Here is an 18,390-nt window from a genome sequence, read left to right as displayed (position 1 = left end):
GCGAGAGACAACATATTCAGTCTGTATAATATACAGGTTGACCATTACTGAGACAAGAGGAGCAGTCTGTGGAGGACACACTGAGAGTACATTTATCAAACTGATTCTTTACCTGGTCTCCTTTGTCTCCTTTTGGCCCAATTGGTCCAAACGGTCCCCTTTCGCCCTATGAAAGAGCAGCCAAAATATGAGGCAAAGTTGTACTTATAACAGACCCTATTTGCATTTAGATGCAAACTCTTTAGATTGGAAGTAGAAAGTCAAGAGCAGGGTGTATCAAAGGGACAGCCAGTGGCCCTTTGAAGTGTCCCGCAGGTTACCGAGGCAAATGAGGGAAAGTTAATTTCCCTGGACTTTATTTCACCGGAAAGGTTTTCTGTTGCATAATCAAATAAGAATGACCTGAAGGATTTCTCCCCGTGCTCATTTGCAGATATTATCATTCAACACCAAAACTAGAAAGGGAGTGTGTGGAAGAGAAACTCCCTCTTGAGGGAACACAGGGATTTCAGCGTTTGCAGACCGTTTACATGCACTAAAACCTATAGAACACACTACAGGGAAGGGACAACCCCAAAAACATAGTAGGCTTCTGAAACGATTCAGCATACCGTATAACTAACATAAGAAGGAGACATAAAATAGTGCAATATGCCTGATGGTGCGAGTCATTAGCAGCATTAAGAACACAAATGTACACAAATATCAAACAGTATAGATAAGGGTATGGAATTAGTCTGTAACATCTGTTTGAATGACACAGTTTTTGAGCAACGACAAAGTCTCAAACGGCTGGAAAAGCCTTTTGCTTCTTGATCACCTATGGCCTCTACCGGACTTTCAAGAAAATCCAGGAGGATACATTCAATGACGGATAAACAGTCAATGATATATGCTTTCTTTCCCCAAATTTTGAACCAACGCAACTACAAAATCCCTCTGCATGAAGTCATTAATGTATAAACACATATGGCGCTAATCAACGTACGGGATCATTTTCTTTGGGGGGGGTTCTACCTCTCTTAAAGAACATATTTGTGGTGTTGTTTGATAAAAGCAGAGTCACACTCACCGGGACACCTCTGTCTCCTCTCCCTCCGACCACACCCTGTTGACCGGGGGTACCAGACACTCCCTGAAAACAAAAATACAAATGTAACGTTGAACCGTGTTTCGATATTTTACTAAACATCCCAACAGCTGTGAACTCACTCTCTCCCCTGGAGGTCCTCTGGGCCCCGGAGGCCCGTCTTCACCCTGCAGAGAGGACACACGCGGTCGTTAAAATGTCAGATTTGCATATGGAAAACACACACATGCTATCTCCTGAGCTGTGCATGTCTTCGGGGTTTCCGGGTATACCGTGCAGTCACAGTACCTTGGATCCGTCTTTGCCTGGAAAACCATCTGTTCCCCGCTCTCCCCTGGGCCCCTGCAGACACACAAGATTACCTTTTAGACGTACCCAGAGAAACATGTATCTGCCTCGAACATCAGTTAACCCCACTATATTACATTTACTGTCAATTAAATGTCAGTGTTTCTTCAAAAAATCCATGTTCTGCTCACACTGTTCGATGTTTGGTCCCTGAATTGCATGTATCTCTTATTTGAGTCTTCTGAAAACAGATGTAGGCAGTGAATCAGATGTCTGGAACTTGATTTGCTCACTTATAAACCAGTTTCAGAGGCCTTTGTTATCCTCTATCTTACACTCCAGTATATATTAAACTCAAATACATAAGCCTAGAATATGTTATAGGTAATGCAGCTGTTCCCAAATGTGCATACATACCACTTAAAGCTTACAGACTTAGAAGTAATAAGCCTCAACAACCTTGCATTGATAAACTTAAAGCCATAATAAGCTTGGATTTGTTCACTTGGGGGCAAAACTGCCGAACAACACTCATATTTGACATCATTTATAATGTTGAAATGCCTAAAGTGTCGCCTATTTACATTCCTGCATGGTCCAGCAGTGGCTCAGTCAGTGGGGGCTTGGACTGGGAATCATAGGGTCGCTGGTTCAAGTCCCCGAACAGACTTGAAATATGGAAAGTGGACTGCTACTTGGAGAGGTCCCAGTTCACCTCCTAGGCTCTACACCTCCAATCCCCCCTCCCCATTGCTCCCCGGGCGCTGCACAATAGCTGCCCACTGCTCCTAGTACTAGGATGGGTTAAATGCAGAGGACCAATTTCACTGTGTGTCCTCTGCTGTGTGCATGTATGTGACAATAAAGAGGGTTTCATCCTCCGATTCTATCTATGCACACAGAAAGCAACATTACCCTCCTTTTAATTGTTGTTTCTGGTCATTGAGTCCAATATTCACTCAAATCTATTGTTTTAACAGCATTTCCAGTATTTCCATATAAGCACCTACTTTGCATGTGTTAAGTGATTTATTTAGTTGTTATTTTGCATTAAATGTGTTTTCAGGGTGATAAACAGATGAAAAATAGTGCAATGGTGTATTTAAATCCAACATTTGAATATACCATGTCCCTGAAATGAACTAATGAATGTATAAATGAGCGATTTTTCGAGCTTTGTTTTTCTGTCACTGTTTCTAGATGTTAACTCTGCTCTTTGTATCCTACATTTCAGACTTTGTATTAGTAAATACTAAATTCATTAAAAGCAGTGAGGGTAAACTACATGATTCAGGGCGGGAAACCAAAACGAAGAGCTAAAAGAAACTAAAAATATAATGAGAAACTGCAGAATTAGGTGATACTTCGTTGAGGTTTCTTCACTGTAGGTAACTCCTTTCACTTGGAGTCATTTAAACAATTGGCTTTTATATAAATTCAGTACATTGTTTAGTTTGTGCGACAGCGAGTTTGGTCGCTGTGAGCACGGAAAGCATAAAGAACAGAAATACGGAAAAGGTTTTTTCTAAAAGGTCACCCTCACCATGGCACCGTCGTTTCCAGGAACACCGTCCAGTCCCTCTTTACCAGCAACACCCTTTGAAGAGGAGAAAGGTTTGACATTCAGTGACAGAAACAGAGCGTTGAAACTCCTGCGACTTCAGTTAGCATGCACATCAAACGGCGTTATTTCAGAACAACTCACAGCCTTTCCTGGCTCCCCGTGTTTGCCTGAAAATCCGAGCTCACCAGGTAGACCCTTCGAGAATAAAGACAGGTTTATGTAATCAATTATTTGATGAAGTGATTCTGTTAAGACTTAGTGTGTCCTCATGTGGTCACTTACAGGAGGTCCAGTGTGCCCTGGGGTTCCTGCTGGACCCTGAGGACCCTGCAAAATAAAACAAGGACAATAATGTCAATTAAAAAGAAGGAACCCACAATCATCACGTAAAAGTAGTGATACTATTCATAGATATTCTATTACAAGTATAATTTATGCATTTAAAGTAAAAGTACAAACGTATTGACATAGAAATACGTAACATTTATGTATCAAAGTATTGTGATGCATTTCAGATCATATTGGATATCAAATTGCTACGTATAGGAGTTAAATTACAGTATTATGATAATACAGCTGGTACATGTGGAGCTAAATACTTTTTTGTGATTATTTTAAGCATGTGTTGTCAATGTTTACTTATATTTTCTAATAATCTGACCATGTAAATTAACTGAAGGCTTTCAAAATGTCGTGGATTAGAGGTACACATTTACAATAAATGAACATACTCAGATAAAGTACCTCAAAAATCTACTTAATAATTAGGTAAATATGGGTAATTAAATCCTACCACTGCTTGTAAGGATTTTTCAAGGTATCTCTATGTACTTTATATATACTTTTATGTATTTATATACACTACTAGACAGTGTGCAGTAGTACCACCAAGCGGCCACCAGAGGGCGGTATTGCTGCGCTGTTTATTTCTATTTTTCTCCTGGCAGAAGTTTGGAAATGATTAGGAATAACCTGTTGGTTTGAATCTAGCCTGTACATATTTCCCCTGATGAAAACACACAGTGAAGAGACCTTTGAGAGAGGGGTTATTCTGTGGGTCACATCAGATATGGAGCAATTAAAATGCCTTTTCCCTGATGTGCCTGAACAAGCTGTGGCATAAATAGGAGGTCATTATAAACAAGTGTGTTACTAATATGCACATTTATTTAGTCATGAAAGAGAAGCTGTACTCACAGGGGGGCCAGGGAGACCGTCCACTCCATGCAATCCATTTTCACCTTTCTTTCCCTGAAATACAACGTGCATATTCAGTTAAAAACAGTGAGATGTTTCCAGGGTTTTAGCAACAACAAGAGAATTAAAACCCAACAATATTTGTGTTGTCTTACACCTATTTTGGTATTTGTTAACCCAGCATCATGCTACCAAGATAAAACTCAAACTGGTACATAGAAATGTCCCACTTCAATGATTTTGCAAATATTTGCCGGTAAATCAGCGTTAGCCATTTAGCTATTATTAGCCGCCATTACAGAACATCTTGATTTCGTAATTGTGTTCTAATTGCAGAATATTTCCATATATATTTCTCCTCTATTTGCACTGTTGACTGAATTCAATGTTGATAATTTGTTGTCAGATTAGTGAAGGTGTTTCCTGTATTTGCATTCTTAATTTGCAGTGACAGTAGACTCCAAATAGTCAACTTTTTCCGAAACAAAAAGGTAAATTGGAACAACAGGATTCTGTGTACACTATATTTTTTGGCGTATCCTCACCAAATTCCCATGAAAACAAATCCTGGCCCTGGCTGGTTAAATGATTTGCTGAATCCTGCAGTTCACTCTCTGGCAGGTGACATACACCACTGAGATGTGAGTGGCTCAATCTATACCAACTCAACCGTAGAGCCCACTCCATCAGCGCTGGCAGCACTGGTGACCACCCTATTATCACTGCTCTCAGACCACTCTCACTGGGGTATAACAACCCCACTCCTGCAGCAAATAGGTCACCATTTGTGGGATTGGATTCACTTAGAGAGCATCTCACCGGGCTGTAAACGCTCCAGCGGGACCTCCAATGAAACGTTATTAGGAAGCTGAACAGAGGGACATATCAAGATGATGTGAAGGTGAATCCAACATGTTTGCTTAAGGCATAATACACCATAGAGACATAAAACATGTAATGCCTTTGAACTAAATGATCTGTGATTAGTCATGGTGGGAGACGTTTTAAATGCTAGTACTTTTAGGGGAGGTAAACACACATGATGTCTTAATGATTGGCTTGAAGTCCGACAACTTTTCCGACACTTGGCTAAAGCATCAACAAAGCAGCTGTCACTGAGCTGTGATCACCCTCTGTAATATGTGCTACACAGAGCATGTGCTTGTGTGGTAGTGTTTAATCGTGATTACCCTCCGTATAAGGTGTGCTAAACAAGGCCTATGCTAGTGCAGTATTCACACCTTGATTCCCCTCCGATAATGTGCAGAACAATTGGTCGTTTGGTAGTATTTGTACTGTTATGACCCTCTGTTTAATGTGCACTACACAAGGTATTCATACGGGGATTACCCTCCGTTTAATGTGCACTACCCAAGATATTCATACTGTGATCGCCCTCCGTATAATGTGCACTACACAAGGTATTCATACGGTGATCACCCTCCGTACAGAGTGTGCTACACAGGGAATATGCTGGTTGGGTAGTATACATATTGTGATCACCCTCTGTTTAACAGTATGCCTGTTTTGTAGTATTCATACTGTGATCGCCCTCTGTATAATGTGCTCTAGACAGGGCATTTTATCTTTGCCACCATCATACTGCGAGCCCTTCCTGTTCCTACAGTGGTGACCCTGTCATCTATCTCCCACTCCTGTGCAACTTAAAGAAAATGGCTTCCAAAAAATTACTTTCCTCCCGTTTTCATCGCCTACAGAACGAGTGCAGGACAGTTTGTCTCGGGTCAGGTGGGCCGTCACATCGAGGGGCTGCTTATTGATGTCCAGTGGTCTCCAGTCAGTGCAATACATGAAGCTTACTCCCCTTTCTGTGCCGTTTCAATGCCAATTCAAGGTAAAAATGAACGCGGGGAATTACTGGCGGAAGTTGAGGTAAAACTTGGTAATGTAATTCTTTTTTTTCACATGCCAAGGTTTCCATTCAAGCGTTGACATTTACAGCCTTTATATCCTGGTAGAAGGAAAGTATTTCAATGTGTTTAAGTCCAGAGGGGGGGTTTGCATTGCCTCTGCTGCCCAGCTGAGCAGCTGCTAATGTTGGATGCAACATATTGCTGATGAGAACTTAATTGCTCCCGATGGAGACAAGAGGTCACAATATTTTTAATGTTTTGGAAGAACAAATCATGCAGAACCACGGCGCCTGTTTTAATTACACACCAGTGTGGAGCGAGAGAGGGGAAGTAATACGATCATTTTTTGGTAGATAATTCTACAACTACTGATAACAGCTCTCGTTAGCATGAGGAATAAACATCAGCTTTCGTCAGTCCCATTGGAATAAGATACGGGTAGTTAAGGGACTACATGCATTTCTCATTACTGCAGATTACTGTTGGGTTTTACAAGGCTTGTCTAAAGGCAGGGTAATTTAAATGTAGTTAAAACTCAGTGGAATAAAGCAACAAATAGCAGATAGATTGACCACAACAATGCATGACATGTGCTTTATGTATGTCCTGTTTCCATACTCACAAAAGCATGGAAGCCTTTAAAGGTTAGTCAGATGAAAACAAGCCCAAATTCGCAATTTGTATTCATGTTTTTGACTAAAATTGAGATAAAAGTAACCTTAACTGGCCTCTTAGAGTTTACAGCATATTGTTTAGAGATTCAAACATTGCAAGTTTGGTTTTCTTGTGATTACATCAGGATTACAAAGAGGGTCTCCTGTAAAGCCAAGCTGTCCGTCCTGATTAAGAGTGTAGAAATGAATTGAAATGAGATTCTTACCCTCAGACCGAACTCCCCAGGGTTCCCGGTTTGCCCTTTTATCCCCTGAGGACCCTGAGGAATAAAGCAGCTACAGGTCAAACGGCGTGTTGATGCTTTCATGAACTGCTCAGCACTGCATCTGAACAGCTGGATTTTTCAACAACGGAATACCCCAAAAATCAGCAGGAAAAAGGAAGTCATAAATCATGAGGCTTACCTGAGGCCCCTGGGGACCCTGCGGCCCTGGAGGCCCAGGAGGTCCAGATTCTCCCTAAAACACATCAAATACAGGAGTGAGTGTTAGCAAGCACGCAATTTAAATGTAGCTGTATTTTATTCCTGAGGTGCCGCTGAAATCTCAGCAACAAACCATGAGGATAATGTAAATATAAAACACGAGTAAACATAAATAATACCTGAAGATGTATCAAATAAATCACACAAATAATTATAATTAGGATCTGCAACTGACCGGAATTTATTTGATTTAAGTAAAAGAAGAACGGTCTGGTTTTAATCAGATGGCTTAAGGAAACGCTTTTTTTAACCCGTCAATATTTAGCTAATAAACAGTATTTAATTTACTTTATTTTACTATAAGCTCAAGTAGACTTTGACTCTTTACTTTCCTGTGAAAAAAACAAGGTAAACATTTCATTTTTGAACATTACTCACCTTTTCACCCCGTAAGCCTTCTCTTTGAACCTGAAATAATGAAGATGAAATGAAGTAGTGAATAATCAACCACTGAGAGAGTCAGTGTGCAGAAATCAGGCCACAAACTGGCAACCCTTACCTCTAATGTAATACTTTTGGATTAATTGTTTACTTTACTAAAGCCCACCTCTTCTCCTCAGCGTTCTGCACTTTGTAGATGGTTTATGGCTTTTACTATATGGCTGTTTTCATGTAGTATTGTTTAGTGTTTGCTTTTGTCTTACTTGTTTTTGTATTCCTCTGTACAGCACTTTGGTCCGGAGGTTTTAAAGTGCTTTGTGAATAAAGTTTGATTGGACTTGACTTTATGAAATAGATCAAATATAATATAAAGAAAGACCAATTACATTTAGGTTTCTGAATAAATCAGCAAAATAGCTGCCTGTAAATTAACGTATCAATTAATTGACTAAATGTTTAGCTTTTCCTGATTGGAGAACAGTGCTATTGTGCTTGCAGTTAATTAACAAGGTCAGTCTAGTACGTGATTATCTGGTTTAAGGGGATTTTCGATAAAGAAACGCTAAACTGATCATGGATTAAATGCACAAAATAAACTGCAGTCTTATGTCAGTTTGTGTTGTTTTTCACAGGGTTGTAAATATCTCCAAGCTTTTCACTCCATTATGTTCTTCATCCTTAAACAAGCCTGTCATTTTTGATCCTTTTGGTGTATTTCTGGCACTCACCACATCCCCAGGTAATCCGGGAAGGCCTCTCTCCCCCTGTGACGTAGTTCAAAGAAAGAAGATGAAAACCCCGTCATTAGAATCAATAGACTGTCGGGGATGAAAAGCACCTCGAGGCAACGCGGTAATGATCCTGCAACGACCATCATTCACGAGATGACACGTTATTGTAGGCTCAGAGGAAAGTGAAACTTGTGGGTGAAGCGCCATGGGAATTTATCGTATGTATGCGTGCATCCTCCTGCAGGAATAAGGGTGTGGTGTAAGCATGTGTGCACCACTGGAGGAATCTTCAAAGGGGGTAATTACAGACAAATGAAGTCAGCGTTTTATTTTGTCAGAGTGGGCTGAAACACGGAGGAGACGCAGGAATGTCTGGAGAAAGCAGACAGACCTGTGAGCCTCTTTTCAAAGTGATTTATCTCAGCTGGGCTTCTTAACGTTACGCTACAGCAACACATATATCCAAATGAAGTGGTGTTTCTTCACAAAGCACTGGAGGGACATACCTTGACGCCTTTAAGTCCGGCGGGCCCAGATGAACCAGCCAGTCCTCTCACTCCCTAATCCATATGAAACACAAGCTTCATTAACACAAAGGTATCTTACAAAATCAGAAAAAGTGTATGATTAGTGGTGCTCTTCTGCAGGTTTCAACAGAGAGTCATGACTTACATCTTTTCCAGGAACACCAGTTTTGCCAGGGAATCCGTCGAAACCTGCCTCGCCCTAAAATGAAAGCAGGCGTAGAGGAAATATAATCAAGCATTGAAACATGTTGAGTAATAAAGTCCCTTAAATCACAGAGAATTTGATATTTAATAATCTGAACAACTACTGTCCTGTAAGTATATCGTGTGATTGATTGATTCATTGATTGATTGATTGATTGCTAGCCTATTAGCATTTGTGCAGCAGTACTTCACCAAAGCAGGTCATGTCGGAATAATAAATAAAAATGTAAATAAAAATAAAAAATGATAATAAAATAACAAATACAATTTAAATAAAGAAATAATATAAATTATAATTAATTAAAAAATAATAATGATGCATTTTCTTTATATACTGTAGGTGCCTTTCAAAGCTCTCAAGATCACCGTACAAGATACAAATTCAGTATTGGAATATACATATTATGTATATTATGTACTGGCAGTACAAAAGGCCCCCTATCCCTTTCGAATTTAATGGAAAACAATCCATTTGTGTTATTTATGGGGACCAAAGCGGTGGGCTGCATTACCGTGAAGCTACGAGCTAGCAGGGCTAATAGAGAGCAGATTTTAAACAGTGGACAGCGCTGTGTAACCCGAAAAAAATCCCTACGTTTTCAGTCAGGAAACATGGCCTGACTTCAACCCCAGGTGCCTCCTCTAAACTTTCCTTAATCGCTTTCCTCAGGAAAGTACATTTCCAGTGTTCACAGGAAATTGCTTACTGACTGAGTTGCTGGATGACAGACAGCTCTAAATTTGGCATTAGCATGTTTGAAAGGAGCTTCAGTTTGTGGAGAACATGCTGCACATCCTCAGGCCACATGGCAAAGTAATCAGTGACTGTGTGTTCATGGCTTCATACGAACCCCTTGTTAAAGTCACAAATTCAAGTTGACAGCGTGACACAAAGCAGTTGCTACTACTGCTTCTTATAATCTGCTACTCATTGAATCAGAAAAACATCTGGACTCAAGTTGGACACCATTGTGGGAGAAAACCCGATTTCCTTGAATGGTTTCTAGCATCATCGTGTTGGCGAAGGTGATAGCAGATCGGAGGAGAACTTCAGACGTCAACAGAGCTTCAGTGGGTCTCAATGAGTTACTTGTTAAGCCAAACGCCCACACAGGACCCCAGACAGGAAGTGTGGAGAGTGAATCAAGGAAGCCACATCTGTTTGCACCATTACGCCCCCCCAGCTCTCTGAAGAAGAACGGCCTTTTCTCAGAAGTTAACCCCGTTCTCAGGATTTGCGGTATTAAGTCTACAGGTTTAATCAAACGTACGATGCATGTTCAAATCCTGGGGACATGCTGGGAAAACATGAACAGGGAAACTCAATTTGTATCTCTCTCTTCTCCCAAAGTAAATAAGGACTTTTGTCAAGATACTAATCCATAGCTGTTGATTTCTTATATAAAAAAACCTGATGCAGCTTTGCTCACCTTGGATCCTGTACTTCCTTTTTCACCCCTTGTTCCCGATTCACCCTACGAAAAAACACAATGACAACATCATTTCAAACATGAATATCATTATCTACCAACATCAGATCTTAAAGAGGACATAAAGTGTCTCTCCTGGGACATGTCTCCATGCTTTAATGTCCAAAAAGCTCTTTATGTTTCTCATACTGCCTGTGCTGCAGCTCCTCTTTTCACCCTCTGTCTGAAACCAGAGCCCGGTCTGCTCTGATTGGTTAGCTGGCCGGCTCTGTTCTGATTAGTCAACCGCGAAGAGATGTCCCGCCCCCTTAGCCTATCACGTACAATGTGTTGGAGCGCTAGCCAATAGAAGCGCATGTGTTACACACTTTGGGATTTTAGCCTCTGCAGACCATTTACATGCACACAAATCTATATAGCACACTACAGGAAATGGAAAACCCCAAAAAGCATGATAGGGTCTCAGATAATACTCACAGAGACACCCTGTGGTCCCGGTGACCCAGGAGTTCCTTCATCCCCTTGAAATCCCTGTTAGGATATAAACACAAATCATTAGGAGGAAGTGGGACTCCCAAAAACGGTGACTCAGCGATAAACTTTAGGGCCAACTGGCGAAGCGCTGAGTCAGAGGTGAGTCAATGTAAGAAACCTGAAACCCAGAAAAAGAAACAGCAGTTGTCAGTGGCAGGACCCCCCCCCTCATCATGGGAGAACCTTAAACTTTGACCCCTGACCTCCCTTTTATTGTTTCCTCATGCCAAAAAGTGAACAAATCTGTCCTCTGAAAGTAATTTGAGGGCTGTATTTTCTTTCCATCACTACTTTTTTGTTTTTGATATATGATACTCTTCCAAACTTTCCCCAGAGTAAGTGGCGTTACAGTTATTGGATGAATAGTCTATAATCAATGCTTCTTACTCAATTAAACTCAGCAAAAGCCTGTCAAATTGTTCCTTGCACAGGTTGCTAAATACACATTTAAAATATAATGATAAATGCTGTTTGAATTTTAGCATCACTAGCAACATTTAAATGCTATTGTTGAATTTTTTTCAAATGTTTTCAGTCACCTGTGACAAAACAAGGCTTTGATTTGAATGTTCACCTCTCATATTTACATCTGGTACTTTATTTATGACGATCTACCATCTTGACAATAATGCTCTATCTTCGAAAAGTATTCCACATGCATCCACAGTCTCTACTCTCTGTTAGTATTTCCCTAATTGAATATTCCCTGTGTTTATCCAAAGGGGGCGATCACTCCCTTCAGGCCTTGGTGTCACGTCCAAATCTGAGCGTGCACCCTCCCCCTTTCTCCCCCTCCTCGCTCTTCCACCAGCTGCTGCTTCATACGAGGGAAAGCCAACTCAAACTGCCCCCTTTTTTTTCACAGGAAATCGATAACGGGCTGAGCTGTAATTGTGCAGAAAAACGTCCGTACGCCCCCGATGAGCCACACCACATTCACGCACCTTTGGTCCAGCTGGACCCGGCAGCCCCGCATCACCAGCCAGTCCTGCTGCGCCCTGTTTACAGATAAACACACAGATGAACACACACATAGATGGGTTCAAAATCCTTGACTGAAATATGTCATTCTTACCTTGTCTCCTTTGTCTCCAGATAAGCCATCGATACCTGGCATACCACCAAGCCCCTGTCAGATGATCAGAAACACATAATTAACACCAGCATGTGATTTACTACTACAGAATTCAACGTATGATTGGAATCCGCCACGTCCAGGTTCACACGGTCCACACCTTCTCTCCTTTTTGTCCAGGAGCACCTGTCAACCCTATCCTGCCTGAATCACCCTGTGGACAGAAGGCAGGTGTTTATTTTGACAGTTTTTGATAAATAAGCATGCAAGATGGCCGGTGACACAGGCGACGATGGCGTGCTGTCAGAAAGAACAACACGGTAGTGGAACAGAACATGGACATTAGAACAGGCCTTTTCAATTAATGTTTCAGAAGAGCCAGATTTAAAAAAGGGAAGTGCCAAGAATATAAATGCACCTTTTTAGTCTGGACAATTTAGTATCCGACATGTGTTTTATTCAGTTTGAACTCACATAAACTTATAATGTTTTTAGAAATTAACGTGTTGATTTTAACTTTTCAAACTTGTTAATAGCGAGGATAATGATGATGATAATAATAATAAATACACATTTGAATAAATAAATAATAATATAAATAAATAATAATATAAATAAATAATCAAATAATAATACGTAAATATTCAAACAAATAAATACTAAGTAAATGAATAAATAATAGAAACTCCTCTATTTACATAAAATAAATGTAAAACTTTTTTTAAAATCAATTATTTCATATTTATTAAAAGATCAATGAGCCAGTTTGAGATTCCCCACAAAAAGATCAGATTGGGCTTATGTTTTGCTAATTGAAAAGGCCTGGTGGTTGGGACATAAACAATTGTTAGACATGGACGTGATTAATCAAACAGTTATTCAGACATTTGGATGAAAGACAGACGTTATTAAACACAGAGGACAAAGAGTTACACAGGTTAAGATACACAAAACACTTTTGAGTAAATGATCGAGAGCCAGAGAATGCTAACAGCTGTCATCAGATTCACCAAGACCCACTATGGTCTGTTCAAACACCCAACCCAAGACTCAAGGAACGACTGCTTTCCATTGTCTTCACACCCTTTGGTTTGTGCGCTGATGTCACCGGCCAAGGAATCTGAAAACTGTGACCATAAAGTGAGAAGCACCGGTTGTTAAATTGCACGGTACCACGAGGTCTTCCCCGCCGCAGGACTTCCTTCTGCTTCATAAACCTCTTTACAAGTAACAGCCCTTTAATTACTGCAGGAGCTTATATCATTTAACACACGTCATATCTTTTAAAACAGGGATTAGGAGCTCTGATGTGTCTCCTAACGAAGACATTATCTATAACAATGCTGCTACACGGAGGGGAATTGCCTGTTCTGTCTAAAGATGCAATTAGATGCAATCACAGGGGGACGGATTCACTTTCACGGCTTGCGACTCGATGACCAGCCGTTTCTAACCACAGCTCGGGGTGGGTTTACGTCATGTTGTTTTTTGCATCAGCTTTACGACAACAAATTGCAGGGGCGAAAGTGAAGACAGATGCTCGTGCAGAAAGTGAGAAACAGAAAAAGCGACAGGGGATGCTCTGCGTTACAGTTTGATTCAGTGCAGTTTCATCAAACTGGCAAAGTGTCCGGCAGCAAGAACTACATGAATAAAATCTATTCATCATGTAAAGAGTACTGCTGTCTCTCTGACATGAAATTAAAAAACTCCCTGCTCATGTACTTTCATTTAAATACATGGCCGTAAAGATAGAACACCTAGTACCCTAGAAAAGACCAAATGGAATATGTCTGCAAAAGGAAATATAAGTATTTTCTCCAACACTTTTGGTCTTTTGGGGTGAGAAGGCAAAATCCACTCTCTGATTTTGAGTGATTTTCTGTATTGTAAAAAAGTGTTAGTCCGCTCATTTAAATCAAAGCTGCTCCATCAAATGAAATTCTGCTCAAAGTTCTCAAAATTGTAGGTCAACTCCATCAATCAAGATACCATAATTATATACTATGGTTTCCCAACAACACCGTCTCTGAGTCCAACCGTGTCCATGAACGGCCAATCTCAATTGTCGACATCAAATCTGAGATACAGGGTCTCAAGTGCTGAGTTTTTAAAACAATAATGGAATTTAATCCCATTTCAAAAGTATTTTAAAAGGTCTTAAATATATTACTTTCAGATATTGTAATGTGTTGGTGCGCTAGCCAATAGAAGTGATACCAAGTGTTGTCACTATGCTACAGAAGTAAACAAAGGACTCCAATCGAGGTGTTTCAGAAAAACATGCACCAAAACCTATAACGGGAAAACCCAAAAAGCGTAAAAGACCTCTTTCAGCCTGTTTCCTTGTTTTAAGACCTAAAAATACAACTTTTTATCGTATATAGTATCATCGTGTCGTATAAAACACAATTGAGAACACATAGTTTCGTCTTGTGGCCATCCTAAGTGTCCCTCTCTGGACAGCTTGAATGATGCATGCCGAAGATTTAGACACAGGGAATAAATTACACTGTGAGCCTCCCAGCTGGCAGTGCCCGGCAGCACAGAGCTGTGATTTGAGCGGGCTGGGTGGGCGTCTGCGAGGCCTGCCCTCGCTGCTACACATCCTCTGTGGTAGCCTGTCCTGTAATTCTGACAATAACAGCTGCTCGAGCACTTTCCTAGCCACTCCCTGGCAGAAAAGAGGTAAAATCATAAAAAATATAACTAGAAAAACCACATAAGAGAAGCACGTAAAATGAAAGATAGGAAAAAATACAGAATAGAGAGAGTCCAGGATTTACATGCATATAAATATGCACGGAGACAACGAGTAGACCTCAGCATGATGCTCATGCAGCATCAGGAAGAGCAGGTGTACTTACCTTGTCACCTCTGCCACCTTTGACAGAGATTACTTTGCCCTGCAAATAATTCATCGACAAGGATCAATTATTATCGAGGCAGGAAGAAAAGCAGATGAAAATAAAGCTAGAAGGCAATCTGAACTAATAAATGTGCATGATATAGGATAAAACTGAAAGGAACACAATAAAGTGGTGCAGTGATGACATATCTTTGTACAGTAGGCTGACCCTGAAGTTAGCACACTTGTTCCCTCGACAAAGCAATGGGATTTTTCCATAAGAAAATAAGCTCTGTGGCTAACACATGTTTATGATGCTCCACATTTAAACTCCAGTTGGGATTTTTGAAGCATAAAAGCAGTCGGCTGAAGTAAAAATGTAAGACATGATGATGTTTAGTAGTCTCTTTTAGACACTTAGCAACACAACCGCTAAGCTAAAGGCGGCTAATGTTCGTCGTGATGATGTTTAGTCACATTTAGGTACCGTACTAGTTAGCTAGCTTTGTTTCAAAACATAACAGCTCCAGACATTCACCAGTGGAGTATTTAGTTTTACTGATGAGTTTCATGTTACAAAATCTCTTCAGCTTGTGTTAACTCTTATTTCAGCATCTGACCGAGAACCGGTTCAAAGAAAGTTGACTTTGAGACGGGGGAACAAGAAATGGTCAAATGTTAACTCATTCCTGGGTTTTAGGACTCATTCCTGCACCACTCTACGTTCTGAAACTCAATAAATTGACTGTTTTTTCTCCATTAAAACAAAACAAACACTTCAGTTTTTCATACAGCTTCTCCTTTTGATCCTTTGACTCCTGACGTTCCGACGGCGCCCTTAAGGCCAGAGTCACCCTGAAAGCGTACGTCCACAAAATCAAAAAGTTGAACACACTCTGAAACACAATGAATCTGTATTCTGTCACACACACACACACTAGTACTTAAAGGCAACGGTAGATGACCTTTTCACCCTTAGGTCCTGCAACACCGGGCACACCGATATCTCCCTGTGAGAAATGAAAATAGAGACGTCTTTGGAAAGCCATTTCAGAAAGGATTCCCGCTCATCTGTGAGAATAAAAGACGGGGAGAAAGTCGGCAGGATTTGGAGGGGGGGGGCTTTACCTTTCCTCCTGGTGGGCACGAGCAGTTCACTTCAGGGCCTCTTTTCTGCTCCACTGCAGTCGGTGTTGGAGTGGGGATCTCCAGAGGGGGGGCCTCTGTCACCACTTTCTTAGGGCACTGAAATTAGAAGATTTATAACTTCTTATAAAGTCGGAGTTATGGTCGAATTAAATAACTGTCAGGAGGTTCTGATGAGCATTCAATCACTCGTGCTTGACAATGAATGGCTTTCAGGACAGCGTGGAAGTCATCAGTGTAGCTTCGGCTCACAATTTCTTGTTACAAATGTGTTAAAATGTGGGAATAATACCTTAGTTGCCTTATTAAAAAGGGCTTTGATGGTTTATGTAAGGTAAAATGTGAGTTCAGATGTTTTCTATCTTGCAAATGTATGACTTCATGATCTCAAAGGATGCTTGTAGTATATATGGTATGCTTTAATCATGGAAATTCTGAGTTTATTCTCAGGATATGAGCCCTCTTACTCAGCTAAGAAAATGTGTTCCTTGATTCTGGTGTCATGTAAGCTACAGGAGCTAACAAAGCTAAAGCTAAGTCAACTGAACTGTGTGTCTACAAGCTACACATCTTAGAATCTAGCTTGGGAAAAAGACAAGGCAGTTCACCTGCAATCAGAAACACATCTACTCTAATACTCACAGGTCCACCGGGAATATCACAGCAGGTTTCCAGCTCTGCATGCTTGGAGTCACAGTAGATCATCATCCTCTGGAGGTCAAACTGCAAGGACACAGACAGACAATGAAACCAAACCTCAAGACAATAAGTCATAGAACTCGCTCCAGAGTGGCGATCGATACCTCTTCATTTCACTATCAAACCACAAAGACTCACATCGATCGGCACGCTGTCGTACAGCCTCTTCCCGATCACCGTCTTCCCCTGGATGTCGATGTCCTCCCGGTCCTCGAGGGGCAGAGTCTGGATGAGTTTGCAGTCCAGGTACAGGGACACGGACTTGGCCTCCACGCTCATGGCGATCTTGTGCCAGTTGCGGTCGAACAGGTGGTCCACCTCGGGGTTCTTGAACACCGCTCGGACCGCGTCCTTTGTCAGTCCGACGGCATTGTACTCCACCGCCTTGTTCTCGCCGTCCAGACGGATGGACACCTGAAGAGGCGGGGAAACGTTATCGACAGGAGGGGAAAATACAGGCAATCAGTTACAGTTTAATTAAAGACTTTATTGATCTCCAGGGGGAATTCACAAGCTACTCAGCAGTATATAAAGATATAGTACAGAATTATAGCTTAACATCGCATTTAAAATGCATGATTGGGAGTCTAGATCTAATTTTCTTTAAATTGACATGAGGAATATATACATCTTCATGCCCAATGATTTTAAAAAGAGTGAGTAAGGAGAGTATATTCTGAATTAATAGTCAGTAATAGTGATATTTATTACTGTTGACATTCGGCAGACCCACCTGTGGGATTCCATATTTGTCAAAGACCTGCCAGAGGTACCAGTCTTCCCGTCTTGAGGTTTTCCTGAATTTGAACGTCGTCACAAAGGCGTATTCATCCGGTAAACCCTGAGGAAACACATCCCTGCAGAACCGAAGCACACATTGTTAGTACTAAAATAAACTGCTCTTAATTTCTACTTTTTTGCACCTTTTTGACCCGACTAAAGTTTAGACTTTAATGTAAAAATCTTCAAATTAAACACAGCTTCTATATGACTATGCTTTGTCTGAATACACTGCCTCTTTTCTCCTGAACAGAGTAAGGTTGCAATGTTTTGAGTATCTTAAGTGTTGATGGATCTGAGAACATTTCATGACTTCTGGATGAATTAAAACCTGCATAAATAAATGTAAATGCAATAAATCATGTATATTCAAAGTAGGGTCCATACAACTTGTTTTTCCATTGGGTTTCCTAACAGGAACACCCATGACTTTATGTGAAATATAGGAAAACACTTTGTTATTAATGAACAAATTGCAGTATGACAGTGTGGGCCCTTACTCTGTCTGCTGTACGATGGGCATGGTGCCGAGACGGACATAAGCACTCTGGCCTTCATCAACTCTGGTCCCCAGAATATCTTTCACGTTGAAGAACTCCATCAGGTCGAACCCTGCAGCAGCACAGTAAAACAGCCGGGTTGGACTCTCACACACACACACACACACACACACACACACACACACACAGAAACAGGCGCACAGGGCTCTTATGTCTTGAGGTTAGGTTACGGATTGGTCAGAGTTCTCGGGGTAAACTGAGGTTTAACTGGGTCAGTCCCACCACACCCTGCAGCAACTGTGTTTGTGGCTTCTTGGAGAGAGATTAAAATCACTGAATAACTGGAAAATAGAGCCGTTTGTT

The 18,390-nt window shown here is 40.9% G+C and overlaps 1 protein-coding gene across 2 annotated transcripts in view; it reads right to left on the bottom strand.

Annotated features, from left to right (window-relative positions):
- The window catches only part of col22a1 (collagen, type XXII, alpha 1), a 55,637-nt gene that overhangs the window by 22,000 nt on the left and 15,247 nt on the right, over positions 1 to 18,390 (bottom strand). Inside the window, exons 5-31 of one of the 2 annotated variants that reach the window (XM_063900132.1) lie at positions 18,028 to 18,139; positions 17,481 to 17,604; positions 16,886 to 17,161; positions 16,691 to 16,771; positions 16,031 to 16,147; positions 15,868 to 15,912; positions 15,695 to 15,757; positions 14,922 to 14,960; positions 12,215 to 12,268; positions 12,055 to 12,108; positions 11,924 to 11,977; positions 10,923 to 10,976; positions 10,446 to 10,490; positions 8,957 to 9,010; positions 8,791 to 8,844; positions 8,282 to 8,317; positions 7,551 to 7,580; positions 7,093 to 7,146; positions 6,894 to 6,947; positions 4,140 to 4,193; positions 3,225 to 3,269; positions 3,084 to 3,137; positions 2,922 to 2,975; positions 1,379 to 1,432; positions 1,213 to 1,257; positions 1,073 to 1,135; positions 113 to 166 (exon numbers count right to left, since the gene is read on the bottom strand). In XM_063900132.1, the coding sequence (XP_063756202.1) occupies positions 113 to 166; positions 1,073 to 1,135; positions 1,213 to 1,257; positions 1,379 to 1,432; positions 2,922 to 2,975; positions 3,084 to 3,137; positions 3,225 to 3,269; positions 4,140 to 4,193; positions 6,894 to 6,947; positions 7,093 to 7,146; positions 7,551 to 7,580; positions 8,282 to 8,317; positions 8,791 to 8,844; positions 8,957 to 9,010; positions 10,446 to 10,490; positions 10,923 to 10,976; positions 11,924 to 11,977; positions 12,055 to 12,108; positions 12,215 to 12,268; positions 14,922 to 14,960; positions 15,695 to 15,757; positions 15,868 to 15,912; positions 16,031 to 16,147; positions 16,691 to 16,771; positions 16,886 to 17,161; positions 17,481 to 17,604; positions 18,028 to 18,139 (1,823 nt within the window). The remainder of the gene's footprint in view (positions 1 to 112; positions 167 to 1,072; positions 1,136 to 1,212; positions 1,258 to 1,378; positions 1,433 to 2,921; positions 2,976 to 3,083; positions 3,138 to 3,224; positions 3,270 to 4,139; positions 4,194 to 6,893; positions 6,948 to 7,092; positions 7,147 to 7,550; positions 7,581 to 8,281; positions 8,318 to 8,790; positions 8,845 to 8,956; positions 9,011 to 10,445; positions 10,491 to 10,922; positions 10,977 to 11,923; positions 11,978 to 12,054; positions 12,109 to 12,214; positions 12,269 to 14,921; positions 14,961 to 15,694; positions 15,758 to 15,867; positions 15,913 to 16,030; positions 16,148 to 16,690; positions 16,772 to 16,885; positions 17,162 to 17,480; positions 17,605 to 18,027; positions 18,140 to 18,390) is intronic. The other variant, XM_063900131.1, reaches the window with a different exon arrangement.

Source organism: Eleginops maclovinus, chromosome 13 (genome assembly GCF_036324505.1).
Source record: "Eleginops maclovinus isolate JMC-PN-2008 ecotype Puerto Natales chromosome 13, JC_Emac_rtc_rv5, whole genome shotgun sequence".
Classification (NCBI taxonomy): domain Eukaryota; kingdom Metazoa; phylum Chordata; class Actinopteri; order Perciformes; family Eleginopidae; genus Eleginops; species Eleginops maclovinus.
This window is presented reverse-complemented; position numbering and strand designations above follow the sequence as displayed.